This window comes from Anguilla rostrata, chromosome 3, assembly GCF_018555375.3.
Source record: "Anguilla rostrata isolate EN2019 chromosome 3, ASM1855537v3, whole genome shotgun sequence".
NCBI lineage: Eukaryota > Metazoa > Chordata > Actinopteri > Anguilliformes > Anguillidae > Anguilla > Anguilla rostrata.
Window position 1 is genome coordinate 55,605,931 of NC_057935.1, and position 22,356 is coordinate 55,628,286.

The window sequence follows — 22,356 nt, forward strand, 5'->3', positions numbered from 1 at the left end:
GTGCTGTTAAGGCACAATGTTAGCAAAATCTCATCTTTCCAACGCCACTCTAGGTCCATTCTCATCTTGACAACATCTGATGTGAGTGATTGTGGCCTGTAGCCACACCTCTATCATTTTAAATAGGGCATGCTATTCTGTTTGCTAAATTCCATGTGAAGTGTGCACACATACCAGTATTCCCCCAAAAATATTTTTCTAAATATATTTACTTTTTCCCATCCATTTATGTCCAGATTAAACCTTTGCATGTGCAGATTCAAGCTCTGTATGAGTCATCACAAAAGCAGAATATTTAGGTACCTGGCTTGTGGCAAAAGATTGAGAAGAGAACTGCATTCACAGGGCTTAATGTTCTCTATTTCAAAATCTTTCACCAGCTCCCCAAACACTTACCCAGGGGAGGGCTGTTGCCGTTCCGCAGGGCTGGTTCCTGCACTGGGGGATTCTGGGAGAATGGATTTCAGGCTCATTCAGCTGTTGCAGGTGAAGATGGGCAGCCCACACCGCACAACTTCTCTGAGCCACCATCTGGATTTGTCCCATTTTCTTCCTTGGCCATTTCCTTGCTTTCATTTATTCTCCTACCAGTCAAAGACCCTCTGAGTGTTTTAAAATAGACCCTCACTTTTCTAATGGTGAGTCATAACATGTCTGTAGATAAATTCAGTCAGTTCATAGAGTTTATTCTGAAAGCAAAAGAAGGATTAACCTGCACAAAGAACACAATTACACCAGAGCTTAAAATAGCTTTGAGTCTTGTATCCAGAGGTAAAATGCACTACTGTTTTAATCAAAGTTAATTATGTATCAAACTGAATGCCATATGACATGAAAGAACTATGATCTGGTTATGACTGAAGGGTGTATTATTTTTAGAATCAGGAATCTCACCATTAACACTTTTACTAAGGGAAATACATGATTATTAAGAATACTAGCCGGCCAACACACTGTGTGTGTTCAGAGTAGATATACATCCACATGTTTTTTTTAGTTAATATTGAATTAAGATATATCAAATGGGGTACATCTTAGTGTACAGTTCATGAACTGGGAAACATTATTAAAATTCAGTGTGGCACATGTGCAGGAAGAATATGTCTCCAATATACAATCAGAGTTCCAGAGTTACAAATATGGCAATTATTGGTTAAAATATGATGTAGGGAGCAAGAGAAATAAACATTTATACAGCATATTAAATGCTTACTAGGGCTTTGGTTTTGTGGAGAAACAATTTGAATGCACAGTACTAAGAAAAAGAAAGGATTGTGCGATTGGCAAGAAAGGAGTGGTGATGTGTTTGTCATCACAGTCAATGTTACACACAATAACTGAAAATTCCCATGATTTTGTTCATTGTATCCTATTACAATTAAGGGATTAAAATTAGCATGTAATGTGGTACTGATGTAACTGTGTTTTAGTAAAACTGCGGTTGCTGCTTAGTGTTAACATGCATACTAGGGTATGTTTAATGAAGGAATTATTCTACAGTTACATCTACAGTGGTGCAGATAAATTATTTTATTCCTTATTCATTCCAAGATTATTTGCGTCGCTTTAATTGCAAAATTTTGTCTTGTGTGAAGCTGCCCAATGATCATGAAACAAGAAAAAGAAAAATAGCCAATTTGATTATGTAGAATTTATTCAGTTAGCTTGGTGATTGCCTTTGATATAGGGGATTTTATGTATACAACACTGATAACAGGTCACCAAGTAACAAAATCTCTATATCTAAAATTAAAAAACAAAAAATAGAGAACATTTTTTCCTGTAACATTACAGCACCAAGCAGACAGCAGGTTTTAATGGGGCAGTTACGTACCAAGTACCAAAGCTTACAAATGGCTCTTGAAATTGCGGAAATTGACTTTATGACCGTACAGGGTCATTTAGAGGGGTGCTTTCAAAAATGATCATGTGCAATGTGTGAACTGTTATGAAATTATATACCATTAACAACAAATACTTTATAATAAATGACATGAAATTACAAGCACGATAATATAGCTCGCTATATTATTAATAATTTGTTTTCAAGGCTACTGTGTATTGTGTACAAATTGCTCACATTTATTTTTCATTTTCCAGTAGACAAATTAATGATTTAAAGATGACATTAGCTATTCTTTGATAATTATAAATAAACTAGCTAATAATCTATTTATTCACATATATATTTTCTAGGTTTTCTGGAGAAAACAATTGAATGTACAATGCTACAAAAAAAGGACCATGTGACTTGCAAGGAAGGAGTGGAAATATGTTTTTAACAGCTGTAAATTGTATCTAAAAATGTCTCTCCATATTCGGTATATGGCTTTTGTATTACATTGAACAAATTTATAGGTAAACACCAGGGCCATGTTAGAGTAGCATTTTCTTTCAATTTCACAATATAATTATGTTCTTATCACATCACCTTTGTTCATTTAAAGGTATTTTTTATTTTTCCAGAAACTAAGTCAGATATACCTTGACCAGTATAGGTGGTCAACATACTGTTGCATGACTGCGTGTGTGTGTGTGTGTGCAAACTGGAATGGAATGAATCTTGCTTTTTCTAATTAGACCAAAGGGACATGTGTTTCAACTTCTGGGCATTTTGGAGTATTATTATTTTGTTGTGTGACTATAATTAGGAGAAAATTGTAAGGATGCGAGAATGGCAATGCAGCCAGGCTATACAATCACATTAAAACTACTGATAAAAGTTGCATTAAGATAAACATTTTAATTGGACTTTCCCTCTTCAGAAACAGTGGTGGGATAAAGCGTCAAGTGGAAAATTACAAAGATGGACATGAACATTAAACCCCAAGGTGGTCAAACAACCCAGTTTACATTTCAACAGAAATACACATTTCATTCACCGGATTCAAAGTGCATTTAATAGGGTCTCAACGGAGAAAGAGACAGGGGGAGGGACTTCAAACATAGAATGAACTCTCAGCTCTCCTGAGGTCTGAAGAGAAACCAAACAACTCAGAAGACATATTCTGTATATTAAAGAAAGGAACAGTATTACACAAAAATGAAATGACTTCTTACTAAATGTGTTTGCTTCCCAGTAAAACCTACTCTTTCATTTATTTGTTTGTACTTCTGCCATGAATTGTTACAGTGCAAAAGCAGCTATGCAGCTGGTAGGTGGCACAGTTTAAGTATAAAGTATAAGTACGTGTTACAGAAGACTGTGTTATAATGTCCCAACTGACACCACAATTCAGAATACAGTGCTCTTAATTACAATGATAATTACAATTAATTACAATTGATGTTCATCAAATAAAATGCACTTTTTACATCAATACAGAACATATTCCCAGTGCTTCTGAATACACCAACACATTTACATAGACTGGTTGCCTCCCCATTTGTAAAGGAAAACATTAATTGTAGCTGTCACACACTAGTAACTACCTGTGACTGACATGTGGTAGGGTATGTTGTGTCTATTTGGAGGGAGGGGTTTAGTGTTAAGAAAAGGACAATCTGGGATATAATTTTTCTTTTTAGGCTGTATTTTGATTTGAGAAAAAAGTATTGTATTTTTTTATTTAGGGTGGAGCCATCAATCTGAAGGGCGTGACTACTGTAATACAACCGCAACATGAGCTGTGTAAGTTTAAAAGATACATTTGAACATTAACTAATTTTCTTTGGAGAGCAAAAAAAAAAGGTGTTTCCAAATGACTGACTGCTTGATGCAGTGTGGGTTTTGTGCAAATTTCAACTGTTTCCATTTGCTTCAGTGTGTAATAAAAGCCAGTAATTTTCTATTTTCCCAAACTGTCAACTTAGTGAAAAGGCTAAGGTTGATTGTTTTCATGAAGTTGACAGCCACATTCAAAAGTTACATAAATTCATGCTGGTGGAACCATAGCTATTGAAAGGGGTGTGTTGTTTTGCTCTGCATGTGACAAGCACTTATCTCTGATTGGTCACGACAAGAGGCCATCAGACTAATCAAAAGACAGCGATGTGCACTGTGTGCAAAGCAACAAGCAACATGCCCTTTTATAAGTCTCGTGGAAACAGCTGAGAAACCCATTTTGCAGGAGCATGTTTTTTTTTCTCAAATCATAAACAGAAAACACGTAAGTGAAATCCCCCTCCTGAAAAACCTAAGAAAACATAAAATCTGATAGTTTCTTGTGTCATGCAGAACCTTTGATGCCATTAACATGCGTCCACTTGAAAACAAAACCTAGCATATAACTTAAATAATATCTGTCTCATACTTAAAATACCAATATTTAAATATATGATCTGTCATATTTACAATATGTACATGGTGTAGCTGCTAGTTTAAGATAATGGTTGTCAATACAGTTTTCCCACTGTCCCATTTTCTGGCAGGAGTCTGTAGTGTACTGGTCTTTCTGCTGGACATAAACTCAAATGGATTCTGTGTAGGATCTTTCAAACAGTACTGTCATGGCAACTTTCACAAAATTCCATTGTGTTGGGTTCTGCAAGTTTCTCAGAAACAAACATTTTAGATAAATAAATACATTTCAGAAACTTACCAGTCAAAACCTAAATCATTCCTTGATAGTGAGAAAAAAAATAATTAGTACAAGTTACTTTTCTTTCCTTCCTTAAACAGCAGCATAAGTTTGCCAGTTGCTCACAAGAACCAAAATATTAATTTAGAAGAAAATACCCATAATTTAGGAAATTCGTAGCACAAAGTTAATGACAAAGCCCACTACACAGGTCTCACAATGGTCACCCATTTATCCTTGACGGCAGTGTAGCGGCGTTATTTAAACAATTGATGGCCAGAATTTTGATGGCCAGAAATTTATCCAAGTATTTGTCAAAGTGATATCGCCCAAACACAATGCTCCACATCTGATTTCACATTTGTCTTGAAATATGAATAATTATAAATTATGATTGTGACAAAGGAAGATGTATGTACACTGTAAATGCTCGGCATTAAATCAACTCTTACAGAGTGCATATGGTCCCAACTGGACTCACATGTTCTCTGTAAGAGTTGAACTAACACTGGGCATTCAACTGTGTAGACAGAGTCAATGTGCAGAGAGCAAATGTGAAACGTGTTTATTACTGTCTCGATAATTCAATTAAACATCACTAGTAAAATGCTAGAAGGCACTGTTAGATGGCATGTATGTCTTTAAATCTGGAATCTGATAGCATGCAGCAATGTTCAAATCTAAACCTGAGGTTTCCATTCGCTATGAGCAAAACCCAGTGCAATCACATCAGACACACCCTGCTTTGAGAATGCTTTCAAGAGCATCAGGATTGAAAAAACTTCTCATGGGATATGGAGGGAGTCATGATACACACTCACAAACCTAGAAACTTAGTATGTTTCCATATGCTTTCTACCTTTTTGAAATGATTTGAAATGATGAATTTCAACCAACCTCTAAGGATGCTATACTTATGAATTAGCGCTGTAAGTTATCACACTAACTTCTGCAGGGACATGACTTAATATCAGTTGTAATTCTATACCGGTGACCCTGTAAAAACTGAAAATATTTTTAATTGTCCACATTCATTTATGAGATTGTTACGTTATAATTTATGTACCGGTTGTGCATGCTGCAGTATGTTACATGTTAATGAAAATAAGTCAGTATCATGTTTTATGATCTTTGTCTGCAGTTTTGGCAGGTCAAGTACATGATAATCTGCACTGTATTGAGATAAAAGATCTATTGACAGATTTCTTCTTGCCATTTTTCATGGGGTGTTGTTTATGGAGTATGGGGTGTGGACACGGGGTAGAAATGCCAATGAAGCAAACTGCTGAGCTTTAAGGAAGAAGAGACAACTGCCCCCAAAGGGCATGCTGGCTTTTGTGCACCAAAAGCACAGAACAAATTCAGCATTTCAATTCAGTTCAAGGTCAAGTCCCTATTAGCCAATGAACCAACAACACAGTGGTCTTCTCTCGTCACATTTTGCTCTAGAACTTTCATTTGGATACCTGTGCATTTATCAGTTATGTTATTCTGGATTTACTGTATTACAGTGTACTTGTTTAGAAATATGATATTGTTGATAAAATGTTGATAAAATGTTGATAAAATGATGACACTTGGTGAGCACCATTAATGTAACTGCCTTTTCATAGCAATGATTGTTTTATGACACAAACGTCCATAAAATAACTAAAATGATTTAACAACTGATTTTGAAATTAATATGGTTATAAACCCTGTCACTTAGGGCCCTTCTGGGCTATATGATTTGAAAACGATTACAAATAATATTCTGAAAAGTTAAAATTGTTGCTCAAACTGAAAGTACTTTAACACATGCAACAAAAAAGTTACTCTGGTCCACAAGAAATAAATACCCTGTCAACAGCATTAAACTGGAGTTACCGATTCTGATTTCTTCCGTCAACCAACAAAAATACCTTGGCATGTTATGTAACTGCAGGTGAACAGACTTAAACATGCAGCAATCAGGAGAACACAGGAATATAAATTTTGCCAGTCGAAACCCTGCTGAATGATTGGCCGGATAAACCAGCTTTCGTTGACAGAGGGTAACACTGGCAGACAGTGCAAAGCACAGGAACAATGATAAGAGAGACCACCTGACATGTCCACTGACATCACAGTGAACAAACAGGGTGGATCCTGTTATGGCACAACCAGTGAATGGTAGTTACTTATAGTTTTTTTTCTTCTTCCACTGAAGAGCATTTGTTTACTCAGTTTGTGCTCAAGAATATGGTACTCACTGTTAAATTCCAGTTTGAGGGTAAAGCCAAAACAATAAAATAACACAATCTTTACAAAGCAGGAGATTTGCAGGTGATTTGGTCAAATATGTAAATTCTTTCTCTTTTTGTACAGGATCAAATGATCAGGTGCTGTAGCTGTAGTAGTAGAAGTAGCAGGAGTAGTAGTAGTAGTAATAGTAGTACTAGAAGTAATACAGTAGTAGTTGCTGTAGAAGCAGTAGTACAAGTAACAGTGGTAGTAATTGTTGGCCGTCAGGCAAGATGGAATTTTGCAAATTGACAGCATTCCAAATGTCATTGGTCCTTTTTTCCTCTTTGTTTTTTTTTTCTTTGTGTCTTAATAGATCATTTGTCATATAGTGCTTCTCAAAAAATAAGGTGGTCTTTCTAAAAATGTCCTCTAGAGTTCCTCTATTTTTTAAAAGGCGTTAACCTGCTGAAGTTCTGCCAGAAAGGAGACTGGCTCCTCCTGGGCTCATGAAATTCAAAGACCTGGGATTGTGAGCCATCCGGTACCATGTACTGTCCTGGGTTCATGGGGTCCTGGGGAGGTGGATATGAAGGGGGCATGGATCTGCTTTGGCCTACACCTGGGCAGAAGAGATGTAAGCACACAGAAACCAGCAAGAGCCAGGGGAAGAGGGGGGGAGGGGGGGGGGGGGAGGCGGATAGACCAAATGAATGCTGCCGTTAGTTCAGGGCAAAATGAGAAAAACGAAACCACCCATGCCACAACAAATGGACAAACATGAAAACTGATACGACACACATCGTCATCGTATCCACCGGGACCACACGCCATAGCTTTCATTGGACACCGGAGGTACGATGCACACATCGCTACATTTAAATGTCAACAGTTTTTTTAAACCATAGAGAAAAAAAAGGTCTTCTCAAGGGGTGATTTTATCCTCCCTCAGTGCACAAGTTAGGACATCAACAATGCTAAAATGAAGGTCGCAATGCAATCCAGTCATGTGAGCTTGCAAAAACCCAAGCTCTTAAGTCAATCAAGAACTGCAGACGCAGTGAAAAATTTGGGGAAATTAGTTAGGAACAGTTGTCTATTTGAATCTCAGATTTGTGTAGATTTACAATTACTACATGGGGCATTCATCTGACAGCAAAGGTAAATGTATATGAGCTTACTGACAACTGCATTAATGGTCATAACCTAGCAAGATAATGACACTTTTTACAATTAATGTTTTGCTAAAGCCCTGTCCTGGAGAACATATAATTATTGTACACACCACTCAAGCTACAAGCAAGGGAATTGACCCAGCAGAAAAAGATTCATGTATGACCCTCTGTAGCTTGCTGTAGTACAGACTTTGCTAACCAGTCTGCACTGCTGAGCTCAAACAGAAATAGCACTTTCTATTAGTGCACCGTACCACACCATACCCCAAAACAAAGATTGCAGGCTCTTTTAAAAAATTCTATTGCCAAAATCATGCTGTACCCAGCTCAAGGATCTAAATTTAGGCTCCTTGATAGGTACTACCCTACAGGTACTACTACCTAACATGAACCAATTAATTGCACTACCAATACTGCAGACCGTAAACTTGTCAAAAACTTTCACTGACATTGCATCACCAAAAGACTTTCTTTCTTTCATCACTTCAGATATATCTTATCTTCTTGTGGTGGTAAGCAAGAGAGTGGAGTTGAATCAATAAGTAATATGCTACAAGCAAAAGGGATGTTATAAACTAAATGAGAGCAATATACATGTGCATAACTTACCTCACAGCTTAGTTATAAAGTTGAATAAGTACTGTTTGAAAAAATAAAACAACAGGAATGATAGCAAGCTTTCTAGTTATCTGCTGCTTTACTTAGCTGGACACCGCCTCTAGTTACGCATTTCTACGAACATGTCCTTCATTGGAAACTTTGTACAGTACAATGGATAGGTTTTTCCATCACACAACCATTCCTTTTGTGTCCCATGACAATTTTATCTTTCAGTTTTTCACATAATCTTTGGACTTTATAAATAATACAATTTTATTTCCTAGCTAAGAATAAGAAGGAGGAGTAATCTGCAGGAAATGTTTTATCAATGAAGATGTGGTCTAAAGATCATTCTGAGAGTGATCCGAACAGTGTCTACTGTTATTGTTCACATTTATTTTTACAATAATAATTGTACTGTGGAAACTTTCATTCATCTGAACTGGATAAGTTATATAGTACATTTTGCAGGTATCGTTCCCAATGAAAATGGGATCAATATAATTCTATAACTGAACCAAACTATATCTCAAGGAAACCTCAATTTGATGATTTTGTTGTTTTACATTAACATGTGGCCAACTGAAAAAAATTGTATGTGTAAAATACTACTACACACAATTAAAATATTTATTTATTTTCTTGAAACAAGAACAGAGTCTTAATCTTGATGGAGCCATTGAAAGATGAGCATTTTAAAAGTAATACAAAGGTTGGGTTTTAGGATGATGACCGGGGGTTAGGATTTTCCACGTCATTAGTTAAGTAGGGGTGCAGCCTACCTGTATTTGGACACATGCATGGTGAGATATCTGCGCATGGCTGCGGTAAGAAGGCTTCAAAACCTTAAGACTGAATTGCACTGACACATGCAAAGCACAACGAGGTCCCGGCAAATTGCATCGAGTCATACAAATATGACCAAATGCTTTGCGGCTGGATTGAATCACCCCCTTAGATACAGTAATGGCACAAGAGGGCAGATTTTAAGACTCCAGATTTTTTGTGGTAAATTACTGTATTCCTAGATTGTTTGGAAATCAACACTGCACTAAAGCCAATAACAGTTCAGAAGAACAGAAATTTTGATAATTAAAAAGCTGGAATAAAAAAATATATGACAAAAGTTGCCATGGCATCTTGGTAAATACAGCATTCCTTTGATTTTAGATTTTATTACATTTCTTGATCATATTATTTCCACATTGATTGTTTCCACAATTCCTCCATTTACATTTTCCATTTAGATTTTATATTACACATGTGCATAAGTCATATCAAAGTACATTAACTCAAATGTTATAATGATTGAACCAACAACATTACAGTGATGTTTTGGCTTTTTTTTCTCTGAGCTAAACAGTATCCATGGGTTTATACTTCTTTCAGACAGAAATCACTGATTAAGAGCAGGCTCTACTCTGGCAATGAAAATTGCCCTGTCAACAGCTGCCATGGCATCTTATAGAGTAATTTATACTCTACTTAATGCTCTAAAAAATATACCTTTATAATTTTCATACCATGTCCATATAAATTGTCCATCTTTCTCAAGATGATATCTACAAACGAATCTGAAAATTTAAAAGAATACTTCACCTTGTGTTGCCCATATATAAATAATTAAACACATATTTCATAATAATAACAAACTGCCCTAACAGACATTCCAGCAGAGTGGAATCAGACACCACATCAGCAGTCATGAAACAAACAACACAACAGTGTTAGAGATTCATTGTATAAGCATTGCTATTACTATTACAATTTCTATTATTACACCTTGCTTTCCATTAACAATATAAGATGAAAGAAAATGGAAAACACAAGGAAATACCACAGATGGGAGCAAGGCCCTTTTCCCCACTTTACAAGTCTTTTTAAACATCATTGAAACAGAACATGCTGCAGGCCAACATTGCATTCTTTACGAATAAACAGGTCCGTGAGGTCCTTCAGTCTTTTCATTGCTGTTTCATTGATTTAAATGTTAAGATGAAAAGCATACTGTTAATGGGCTGGAATGTCACCCGAGTGCTCAACTGTATGAAGAGGAGAATGGCACCCTGGGCCTTTTTAAAATTCTCATAATCTTCAGTAATTCTCTAAAATGAAATAATAATAAAATGTTAAATTGAAGTAAGTTTGCATTGTAATATAACATGTCTAACATGTCTGGGTTACTGTATATACTGTAAGCTTATACTCGTTTTAAAACAAAAAATAATATAAGCTCATATACAGTAATCTGGGGAGTGTGTTTGGTCGTACACGGCAAGCATGTACAGTGCAGTAAACCATCTTCAGCACACAGCTTTAAAAGAGGTTGTCACAGCATTTCCAAGCTCACAGATTCACACAGTTCGCTTCTTTCAGAAAACAAAAATAAGAGCTACCTTCATACATGACTGTTGTAAGAGAAGCTTTGGGACAGTCTTCTAAGTAGCACAACCCTGGTGGATTTGCTCCCTGGATGCTTTTTAAATAAAGGTTATCACCAAAAACACCAAAAAGGAATTTGTGATTCAAAAGACACATTGGATGCCTCTAAAGTCACTTGTACTCCTGAATAGATGGCAGAAAAAAATGAGCTATCTCCCTTTTCCCTGTCACAGAAACAGCAGTGATGAGACTTGAAGACGATAATTTGAGTGAGATCAGAGAAAGTTTTTGGGGATCACCTGGTGTCTCTTTGTTGCCTCACCTTTCTGTTTGGTCACTTTCCGTACAGTCATGGCAGCCTGCCGCTTCTGGTACTCAGATATTTCAAAGCCTGAAAAGAAAATAATGTCTGGTGAAAAACATCGAAAGGCATACCTGCACCTCCATATTGATAAAGCAAAACATGTCCTACTGTATTCAAAACAAAGAAAGTGTTATTCTAGGTAGCTACATTAAAAATGCTATTATTTCACTGTATGTATACTTTCAAGACAATTTGGAAAATAAAAATGCTTGTCTTTCCCAAATTATCTTTCACACACTATCTGTTAGTTACCGTAATATTGAGAGAAGTTTCACAAACTCGACAATAGGTAAAGCTAAAATGAAAGGTTTTAGCACTCAACAGCAAAATGCAATGTTTGGTTCAAAATTGGTTCAGGTTTTGGTTCGTGATACTACGTTCAGTGCAACTACATGGATGTAGTGTGTGTGAAGGAAAGCAGGCCATGGCTCGCTTACCTATTTTTTCATCTTCTTGCACCATCTTGCGCTCTTCATGAAAAGCTCTGAGCCACCGAATCTTTTCCTCAAGCTTCTTGGCGAGGAAGAGGTGCACCTCCTCCGTGTCCTTGTTTTGCAGCTTGAATGCATTTTTCACGCTGACGTTGAAGTCCTCGTCCCGGCCCTCGTCTGCATCGGCCACCTCGTACCGGTCCATGTCGATGCGGCCCTTGTAGTACAGGATGTCTCTGCGTATCAAGTCCTGCGGGTGGAAACACCAACCATGTTAATGTCAACACCAACATGTTAAACTAAGCGAGACTGCAAAGCTATCACCTGAGCCTGTACTTCTCCTTCTCTTTAAATGTGCTGTTTTGTGTTCAAATGGTCTATTGTGCTCTTGGGTTCTGAACAGATAGATGGCATTTACCTCATACTGTCCTACCCAATTAATCATATCTCACACAATACTCAAAATAAACCATTCTAGAGACATCAAAAATCACCATTCTTAAGAATACAGTAAATGATATTGCAACAGATTCTCTTTCCCATTCTACTTTACAACTACATTTCTTCCAAATATTTTTTGTCCACTTCATTAATGAAAATATTTTTTAATGATTTGTGATTAATTTCAGTTACCTTTAAAAAAAAAAAGTCCAGTCCCAAAATGTCCTAAAGCTTTTTAATGCTCTTTGGCCTTTTTCTCCCCCCATTTAGAATGTCCAATCTTATACAGTATATCAGCACTCATTCCAGTAGCCTGCATTATCACTTTGGGGCAGCACAGATTAATATAAAATGGTCTCTCCTCTGAAGCGCATGGGGTCAGCCTCTTACCACACAGGCATGAGTCCCCTGCAGGGTCACTGGCTACAATAGGCACTGGCATGGTCTGGATTTGACACCATGCACTAGAACAGTGTTTTAAAGTGATGAGCCACCCAGCAGCCTATGCTACGGCTTTTAAAAAACAAGTAATGGAGAAAAGAAATAGAGCATTCAAAGCCAATGATTGGCGGCAATTATATTATCATTCAGATTAAATTCAACCCTCAGTCATAATCACATAATCACCTCACTTCCACTCAGATACTTACTAGAATTATCAGAGACAGGAATGCCTGCCATAATCTATATTAAAAGTCCCAAACTTGTTCATTGCATGAGATTAAAATGCAAAAGACAGAATATTAGTTTAGGCCAATTATCAAACTGAAGTCTACTGACAAGACTGCAGTAGTCATCTCCTTAATTAATTTTTTTTTAATCAGGCACATTGTTGCATGGCACTGGATGCTTATGGGAAAACTGTTCAGATATCTTAAATTTATGCATGAGAAAATGAGGAGCTTCAAACAGATGTGCTTGTAGAGTAATTAAACCAATCATGATGCACCGTGACAAAAATAAAGAGCCCATCAAAATTTCTTGTCAAACTTTGTCCACACACTTGGTATGTTTTTTTTTTTTTTTTGGTCAGTGCATTTTGGCTGCAAAAGAATAAACCAATATGAATGCAAAAACAAAAACAAATAAAATCTTTATTTATCTAATTCATAATTATTACTATAAAACAGAAATATCATTATTATATTTTGTTGGATAATGTACTATACTGTAGGTAACCATTTAATACAGTGAATTACACAAACACATTAAAAATTAATTGGTCAAAAGATTACCATTCCAAGAAATGTTATGTAATGGTAAGAGCTCTCAGTTTCAGAAGGACCATATGAGCAGTTTTCATTTCCATAACCATCACGCGCGTAGAGAGACTCCGTGTTTCCCCATTAACAGCACCTAGGCAGCCAGGCAAGCTTATATAATGTTATTTACATGAGCACACTCCTCCAGTCAATGCAATGGAGCAGCTGTTTCTAAAAAGTGCACAGGAGACCCGGCATCTCTCCTTGCTGATCACGCAGCAATAGGAGTAAGAGGAAGAGGAAAGAGAGGAACAAACAGCCTTGTTTAAAAGACTGCGGGGTGCTCATTATACCACTTCCGCTGCTAAGTCAGAAACAAACTGAAGAACAAAGACTTGTGCGGTAAATAATTAAGGATGTCCAACAGACATTAACTGGCAAAAAATTGCCCAATGCAATGACCTGATTAAGACATGCCAAGTTTTATAATAATAAGAATTATTATTATTATTATTATTATTATTATTATTATTATTATGTTATCTGTCATACACTCTTTAGTTCTGCCCTGGATTTTTCATGGTGTGTGTTTAACATAGTCTAAAACATTTTTTGTCTGTTCTTTAGCACATGCCTTTGTCCAGAGCTATTTACATTTTTGCAGATTGCATTCACACAGCATTTACTCATTATCTTTATCGAGGGAATTCTGATGAAGTATAATGTCTTGGTCAATGATACAATTACAGTACCCCTCTGCAACTGAGAGATAAATATTATATTTGACACCTCCAGTTACCTCACCACTATGCCACGCAGCACACCCAATAAATTCATGTGAACCAATCACAGTCAGTAATAATTTCCCCAAAAGGCTTTCTGTCTCCATGATGAATAAGTACTATTAAGTCATCACAAAAAATATGATCTGGGAAAGACCTCTAGCATCATCAACAGAGAATTAATTATTTAGCCAATTGGTGTGGGGTAGCCAGAGCCTGACAGGGAGCCAGAAAGCTCCCACTGTTTGTGATAAGTGCCACATGGTGTGTAATGACCACAATGAGCCAGGACCATAGTTTCATCTGTAACATTGTACAGGATGTCATTGCATTAGTGCATGAGTTGTGCAGAAGCGATATGTGTACAGAGGGAATACAGTACTTACCTACAAAATACCACTTCCACTTGGAGGTATCCCTTCCAAATAACACCACTGGATTGCTATTCATCCAGTTTGGGCAATTTGGCAATGTTTGCAGAACACCCTTGCATCTTTAAGCATAATGATAACATGATGTCTGGCAGGGCTATTCCATTAGCACCTCTTAACTCTCTAGTTCAGGCAGTGAACTGGAGAGTTAAGAGTCAAGCAGTTGCAATCAAAAATACTCCATCATTTTAAAAAGAATTGTAGCTAGATGGGGTCTTTTAATTCTTCTGAATTTCCCAGTTACGCAACCTTTGAGAGACATTTTCATATTATAGAGCATGCTATTCATATGCATAACTCCAGCAGGCAGCACACATATGGTGATCCTTATTTTTGCTCTTGACGGGCATGCTGATCTCTGTCATCCCAATGCGAATACAAAACGCATTTATGTCATCCAGTACGAAGGCATGATATCTTAACTCTCCAGACTCCTGGGTCCAGAGTGAACAGTCTCTTTATATATAAATACATATATCCTGTTCTCTAGGGCCAGGATATATTTTCCCTGTACATTCCTGTGAAAAAAGAAGAAGGTGTAAAGTGAAGCTAACCTTTTTACACAGGACCATTTGGTGGTCAAACAGGAAGAAGACTCTTTGTTGACTCCTCCCATATGGTTGGTAAATCCATGACATCTCACCAGTGTAAATCAGCTCTGAGCTCCTGTCCAAAATGTCGTCCCCCTACACAGGTTAAAAATAATTAATTCATTAATTCATTAATTCATTAAGGTAAAACAGACAATAAAGCCCTTTACAGCTGAGTCAGCTAAGCAAGATTTTAAAAATCGAATTTCTATTCTAATCTATAATAATCCATTTTCTTAAATTAAGAAATTATGTATGCCATTGCTTCATACCTCTTCAAAATACATGCCTTTTAAAAACTGTGATTCAAGTTATGCAATTTGTAAGTGGCAAAAGAGCAACACAAAGCAGTTTCCTGGCTGAGTGGGTGCTCTGGGCGTCCTCCTTTATGATTTAAGCTCAGTGTATTCAGCGATTTCATTATGTAATGGACTGCATGATGGTGAATGACGCTCAAGCTACAACATATTCTGTAAGTCAGGCTTAATAAGGACACTTACAAAATGTGAATAACCCAAAATAAAACCAATTGTATGCTGCCAAAACATAACACACTGAACACCATGCACAGCATGTACTGTAAATTCTCTTATCCAATCACGCTGTAATGTGCATTCACTTACAGTGAGCTCCATAACATTTGGGACAAAGACATATTTTTTCTTAATTTGCGTCAGTACTCATTCTCAGATTTTATTTAAAGGCATTTTTACACACTTTTTGTGTAAATTGCAATGGGCCTGCTGCAGGCATGTAGAATATGCAGAAAGACTTTCTTTCCATAACTGAACTCTAAAGCATTACTAAATTAATTCACTATTTTCGGCATTTCGATGACAAAACCACGTAGGTGTATTTTCCTACACACACCGCACATGAAAAACAAAAACTTTTGGCTGATCTGATTCAGAGATCAAAAGGCAAGCCAGAACTTTTTTATTCAAGCCTTAAGCTAGGGCCATCCTTCCCTGTGTGTTTGGTATACTATTTTAAAGAAATATAAAAAAAACAGAAAGGGTAATTAGCGCTGAGAAGAACTGTTTGATTCGGGGGGAGGCAGCTCCCTTTCTGCGGAGGGTTCGGGAAGTGAGGTATGCTGGGAGGCAGCCGCAAGCTTCCACTTTGATCAAACAGAACTGATAATGCGAGGGTTTCACTTCCTCCAGCAAACACAGGCATCTGCTGCCACACTAAGAAAAACACAAATTTCATTAAAAATTCAATTTATCCACTTTTGGCTTCATGACACGTCTTTATAACCAGGGCTAAAAGATGCATAGAACTACTATAAGCTAAAATTTACCCAGTTTAAAACCAGTTACATGACCTTGCTATAACTCACAGCCACTGTGAATCTTCAACACCAACTATAAAAATTTATGATCTTCAAACACCATCCCACCTGGCCAGCACCCAGTTGGACAAAGTAGATGACCATCACCTTTCAGCATGGACTGACTGACTATCATTGTCAGCTGTCTTGCAATGAGAAACAGTGGTCAAATTAGACTATCATAAATATTTCAAGACACATTCATTTACTTAATCTTCTTAATAATTACGCCCCACCCTCTGAGCACAAAATTTAATGTTCTATGACATTATTTATTAGAGAATAATTTATATTATTTTGCTTCAATGAATAGGAAAATGATGTTGATGTTGTGATGCTATGAATTTCTTTTGCATGCTGCATTTTACAGTTGACTCACAGGTATTCATTTTGCACTGATTACAGGGTGTTGATACGTGAGTAGTTTTGATAATAGCATAATAGCACAGTTTTACATTGACACAACATTTAGAAAAATGTGCAATCTTAAAAAAAATATATATGACAAGTTAGACAAATAATCAAGTAAGTACATGTAAATAAATGCCATAATTAGTGTGGCTTTATTCCCTCGCGAGGCTTATCTAAGGGATAAACGCCACTGTTGCCTGCCCGATCAGGGCAAGTGATTGATGTTGTTATCCACCATGGACAGCTTTCCAATGCAGGACTCATGATCGGCACTCATTGGAAAGGTCACCTTCAACCTCTGTTTGAGTGCAGTGTGTGTGCCTGTGTGTGTGTGTGTGTGTGTGTGTGTGTGTGCGCGCATGTGTGTGCTTTGTAATCGGCTCACGTGTTTTCCCATGTCGGCTGAAGTCACACACCACTGGTGCCAGAGGGAGATAGGGCATCTGTTTCAAATGTTTTAGCATAAATTAATCAGTTACTGAGCATTGTGCATTCTAAGACTACCACGGGTTCCAGCAAAGGCACTTTTTTTTTCGTCCTTCATATCCATATATAGACTCTGCAGTAAGAAGCTGAGAAGGTCTGTGTTCTTTAGACAGCATGCAGAGATTCCGGAGCCACTTTAAACAAACACAGAGAAGTGCAGCTGAAGGGACGTGACTCACTGTGAATGTGATTCCCTGTCTTCCTTATTTGTACCATAACATTTGTATTTCCAGAACTTTTATTTTAATTGCTGAGGACATCTAAGGGCTTCGGCTTACAGCGAGTGTGAATCCCATACACACGCACACACACAGACGCATACACAAACTATACTAATTCCCTGCTGGCTGCAAAATAATCAAACTAGAAATCATAAATCTCATCAACTCATTATGTACTGGGACGACATCTGTAACCATAGACAAATACAACATTGTGAACATAAAACCATCATTAGGAATAATATGATGATACAAAATAGGAGGCAATGGGAATATTATAAATATTTCCAATGAAAGTATTTTCAGTCCTTGTTGGCTTGTTACAATAATCAGATAAGGTTGATTGCAGAGGTGTGCATGTGTGTGTGTGTGTTTGCGCGCGCGCCTGCGTGCGTGTGTGTCTGGGTGTGAGCTTGTGCGGATGTGTTTGTGTATGCAGTATCTACTGGCCTGGGATGCCACAGGCATGCCATGTGGGAATTTCATGCCGATATTTGAGACAAGAATGTGCCCAGTTTGCCTTGGGAAGTTTTCTGCAGATGGCATCACAATCTTTAGTGCTTCTTGCATTAACCACCAGGTGGCATATATAATCACAACAATAAGTGCATGCGTGCACGCATGTGTGTGTGTGTGTGTGTGTTTGTGTGCATGCATGTGTGTGTGTGTGTGTGTGTGTGTGTGAGACCACTCTCCACTCAGGCGTACTGTCTTCACAACCCTCTCTGCGAACCAATCGTAGGGGAGAGACACAGAGCCGTGACAGCGTCCCAAACAGAAGTGCTGGCCTAAATGCACATGCACATTGTGATCCTGAAGGCATGTGAAATTACTTAATGCTGATGACGCATTTGCAGCCCAGCAATGTTAGGAAATGCAAGGCATCGTGGGTAGTATCTCCTGGCCTATAAAATAATTCTGCAACCTCTGGCTTTTTCAAGCCGATTCAATTAAAACACCCCTTAGGGTAAAAGCTTCCACACCATTATGATGTAACCAAATGTGCTTTGAAAGCTGGTGTTCTTCACAAAATCATAGCTGGGCTGGGTGCCGCAACACCTGGCTTCTGAATGCAATGAAATGCGACATTGTTTTCTCTATCCTCACCTTAATAACTTTGCCACTATTGCGTTTGTTGTTGTGTTTGTTCTGTTGTTTTAAAACTTGTCTTAATGGAAAGATGGTTTGGAATGGGATTCTTTATTCAAGCTACCTTTCCTCTGAGATAATTATATCTATATGCCTGTAGTTTTTCATTTTATTCAGAAAATGGAAATAAGCAAACTCTTATGATGTAATAATTATCATTATCAACATCATGACCATCATACCTTCTGTTTCATCAATTTGTTCGCCTGGCTATTGTGTATGATGCCGCACATCCCCATTAAAGGTTTTCTTAGATTTTCTGAGAACTTTAATTAAGAATTTACCAGGCACATATCATAATAAATAGGGAGGAATAAATAGGTTAAGTGATCACATCCAATTATCCATCCATTATCTATACCTGCTTATAGGGGCTGGAACCTATCCCAGCATGCACTGGGCGAGAGGCAGGAATACACCCTGGACAGGTCGCCAATCTATTCATTCCAATCAATCCATCCTTTCACCCACACACTCATACCTGTGGGCAATTTAGAGCCTCCATGCCTACCTGCATGTCTTTGGACTGTGGGAGGAAACTGGAGTACTCAGAGGAAACCCACGCAGACACAGGAAGAATATGCAAACTCCACGAGGCGAGTAGCGCCGCTGTGAGGCGGCAGTGCTCCCCACGGCACCGCCGTGCCGCCCCCAATGAGACACAGCGAACCATAATTGAGTCGGGCTGACACCCCCAGATCCCTACCTCCCAGTCCAGGACGGAGGCTTGCCACTGCGCAATCTTATCGATGTTCTCCAGCCTCCTCTTCCTCTCGTTGATCTGCTGGGTGACATTCCTCATGACAGCCAGGGCTGCGGCCACGTAGCGGTAGTCACTGGAGAAGTGGGGACACACAGCTCGAGTCAATCCATGGATTCCCAATATCCCATCTGGTCGTACCCCCCCCCCCCCCTTGACCATTCCTTAACACCCTGTGGCATAAATAATAACCACGGTGCGTAAAACACAGGAACAGCATTTGGTTGGACGTCCCATAAATCTGCCTTTAAAGTCAAATTCACTTGCCCGTGGATTCAATGATTCAATAAAAACGGCCTTCATCTTACATGAAAGTGGTACTCAGCCATCTTACCGCGTCATAAATTGACTATTGATTTGTTAATCTTAGAACACAGACATCAATGTGTGTATTAGGTACATCCAACTCAGCACTTCCACTGCAGCTCATCTGGACCTTTTTTGCTGTATTTTATTTTGCTTATTTGGTCCAAATTCTCACTTTCTATTTATATGCTATGCACATGTCATAAACTGATGATTCTCGTATGATGTCAATTCAGCAATAGAGTACAGGTCACGTTATTCATAAAGCAGCACTTGGACCATGGAAGTTGATAACCCATTCCCCACATGCCTCAGCACTGGAGCAGGTTTTTCATTGTATATACTACAGAAAAATTGTTCCTCATCAGCAGGTATTAGTGTTGACATTTTCTACTGAGGTTGTGCTTGAAATACAATCATTCAAGAACAATATCATGCATAAGATAAAATAAAATAATAATTACCTTTCGCAATCTAATGTCAATGTGTTGCATAAGTCATACAAGGTGAACAAAGATTTTCTGACATACCGGTGCTCTCCACCCCAAAATGATTCCCCACACCGGACTTCCCCGGTAACAGAGAGTCAAATTTCGCAGCATATTTAGAGATGAGACAAGGTTAAGCATTAGGAAAACATTTTACTTAAGACATGAGCTAAGGAGATAAGCTGATGTTTCGTAAAAATGGCTATTTTAAAAACAAGCACAGTAAAAAAGCACAAAGTTGAATATTCAGTGAATAACGTTAATTTTAGGGTTCCATGATGCGTAGTTTGATTGGTTTCACTCCCACCTCTGAGAGACGATGGATGATTCAATATTACATTCAGGCCTAGGATTCCCTACAGGGTGACAAAGCGCAGCTCTTTTAAGCATTACTCACTGGGTAACCACGGCAACCTACCACATCACTTCCTGCAGAGAATCCTAGGGGAGGCTAAATCCACAGAGGGAGGGCTATTCTGAAACGCATTAGGTAGGTAAAATGAAGGCACAAAAAAATTCATCGAGCGGCATTGTTAAGACATGCTCCTGAAATATCGGGCCGGATATTTGATGATCGCTTTAGGCCACTGTGTTCATCTGGTGAAGATATCAAGGAGACTGTCTATGGCAACAACAGAGAGAGGCCAAATCGCAGCACAAACACCTCCGTGAATAGCACACCGTTTCTGGCTGCTGCTCACAATTTTATGCTTTAAGAAGGCGCAGGGCTATTGAAATATGATTAGATGTGACAACGGGAAATTGAGTCTGATAGGATTTAATTGGGAGGCATTATTTCTGCTGCTCAAACTGGAGACTGGAAAAAAAATTCTTTCATTTTTTGTACTTATTTATTAATTTATTTATTTTCAATTATAGTCTTTGGTGAAAACAGGCTAAAGATATCTGACATATCATTATTGAAATCAGGAGCCCATAATCAACTAAAGCCACATATGTCATCAAAGCCATAGCTGTTCCGAAATAACCCTGTAGAGCCACAGGAGCAACGTTTCTTCTTCTTCTTCTTCTTCTTCTTCTTCTTCTTCTTCTTCTTCTTTGTCTTCTTTTTCTACTCTACTCCTACTCTACTTGATGAAAAATGTGTTTGAAGTGCAAGTCGAAGTTAAAGACACACGGTGACTGAATCCACGGAAATGGCATCCAGCTTTTCCAGCAATATTGAACAAAATATTTCTGACATTCAAGCATACACATTTAAATAAAATTACAAAGAAGACATACAGTCCAATAATTTCATAAATATAACGTTTTTTGGCCAAAGGAAAACAATCAAAAGTATTGAGCAAATTATTGAGACAAGTGTAACAAAATGATACCTCATATATTAGATAAAGACACACATATATATATATATATATATATATATATATATATATATATATATATTATTTTGAAATGACCTCATTCTGAAGGTTTGATTTGAAGCTTCACTCAATAACACAGCATTTATTTGTAATTCAAAGTTGAGGACAAAAATTAAACAAATCTCGGCCAAAGACCATTCCAGAATCCCCAGCAATATTGAAAGAGATATTATATTACTGACATTGAAGCCTATAAAAATAAATCAAATTACAGGGGTGATATTACACTACAATCTCATTTAACAGAAATAATACTGTTTGGCCAAGGGCAGATAATCAAATCATGGGCAATTTTGATCAAGAGAAACAAAATGATGCACCGGGCATTGTGCTTATTTCCCACTGCTTCCGGGGATTACTTTAATCATTTTAGTTTGAAGTCATAATTTGAAGTTTCACTTAATAACAAAAAGTTTACTCCCTAATGAAAGTAATAATGAAAATAAATAAATAAATTCTAGATGCAACAGTGGCCGTTACAAAGCCTGCCCTGGTAATTAACAGAATGTGAAGCTACATTGATTAATCATGTATTTGATTAATCATGTATTAAAATGTATTTGAATTTCAATAAACTATCAAAATGATTGATTAAGCACTACATTCGCTGATATTCTGTACAAAACTTAAATGCCAGTCTGACAAAATAAACAGAGTAAGCTCAACTGAAACTCAAGTTATAACTCAATTAAAC

The 22,356-nt window shown here is 37.6% G+C and overlaps 1 protein-coding gene across 13 annotated transcripts in view; it reads right to left on the reverse strand.

The window, feature by feature from the left end:
- Positions 1–2,723: 2,723 nt before the first annotated feature.
- Positions 2,724–22,356, reverse strand: part of LOC135251197 (rho guanine nucleotide exchange factor 9) — a 78,720-nt gene continuing 59,087 nt past the window's right edge. For 6 of the 13 annotated variants that reach the window (XM_064328381.1, XM_064328383.1, XM_064328380.1 and 3 more), the window contains 6 exons: positions 19,427–19,556; positions 15,085–15,216; positions 11,681–11,924; positions 11,202–11,270; positions 10,021–10,071; positions 2,724–7,344 (listed from right to left, as the gene is read on the reverse strand). In XM_064328381.1, coding sequence (XP_064184451.1) covers positions 7,166–7,344; positions 10,021–10,071; positions 11,202–11,270; positions 11,681–11,924; positions 15,085–15,216; positions 19,427–19,556 — 805 coding nt within the window. In that variant the 3' untranslated portion in view covers positions 2,724–7,165. Of the gene's footprint in view, positions 7,345–9,637; positions 10,072–11,178; positions 11,271–11,680; positions 11,925–15,084; positions 15,217–19,426; positions 19,557–22,356 lie in introns of those variants that run through there. The other 7 variants (XM_064328384.1, XM_064328382.1, XM_064328386.1 and 4 more) reach the window with 6 other exon arrangements.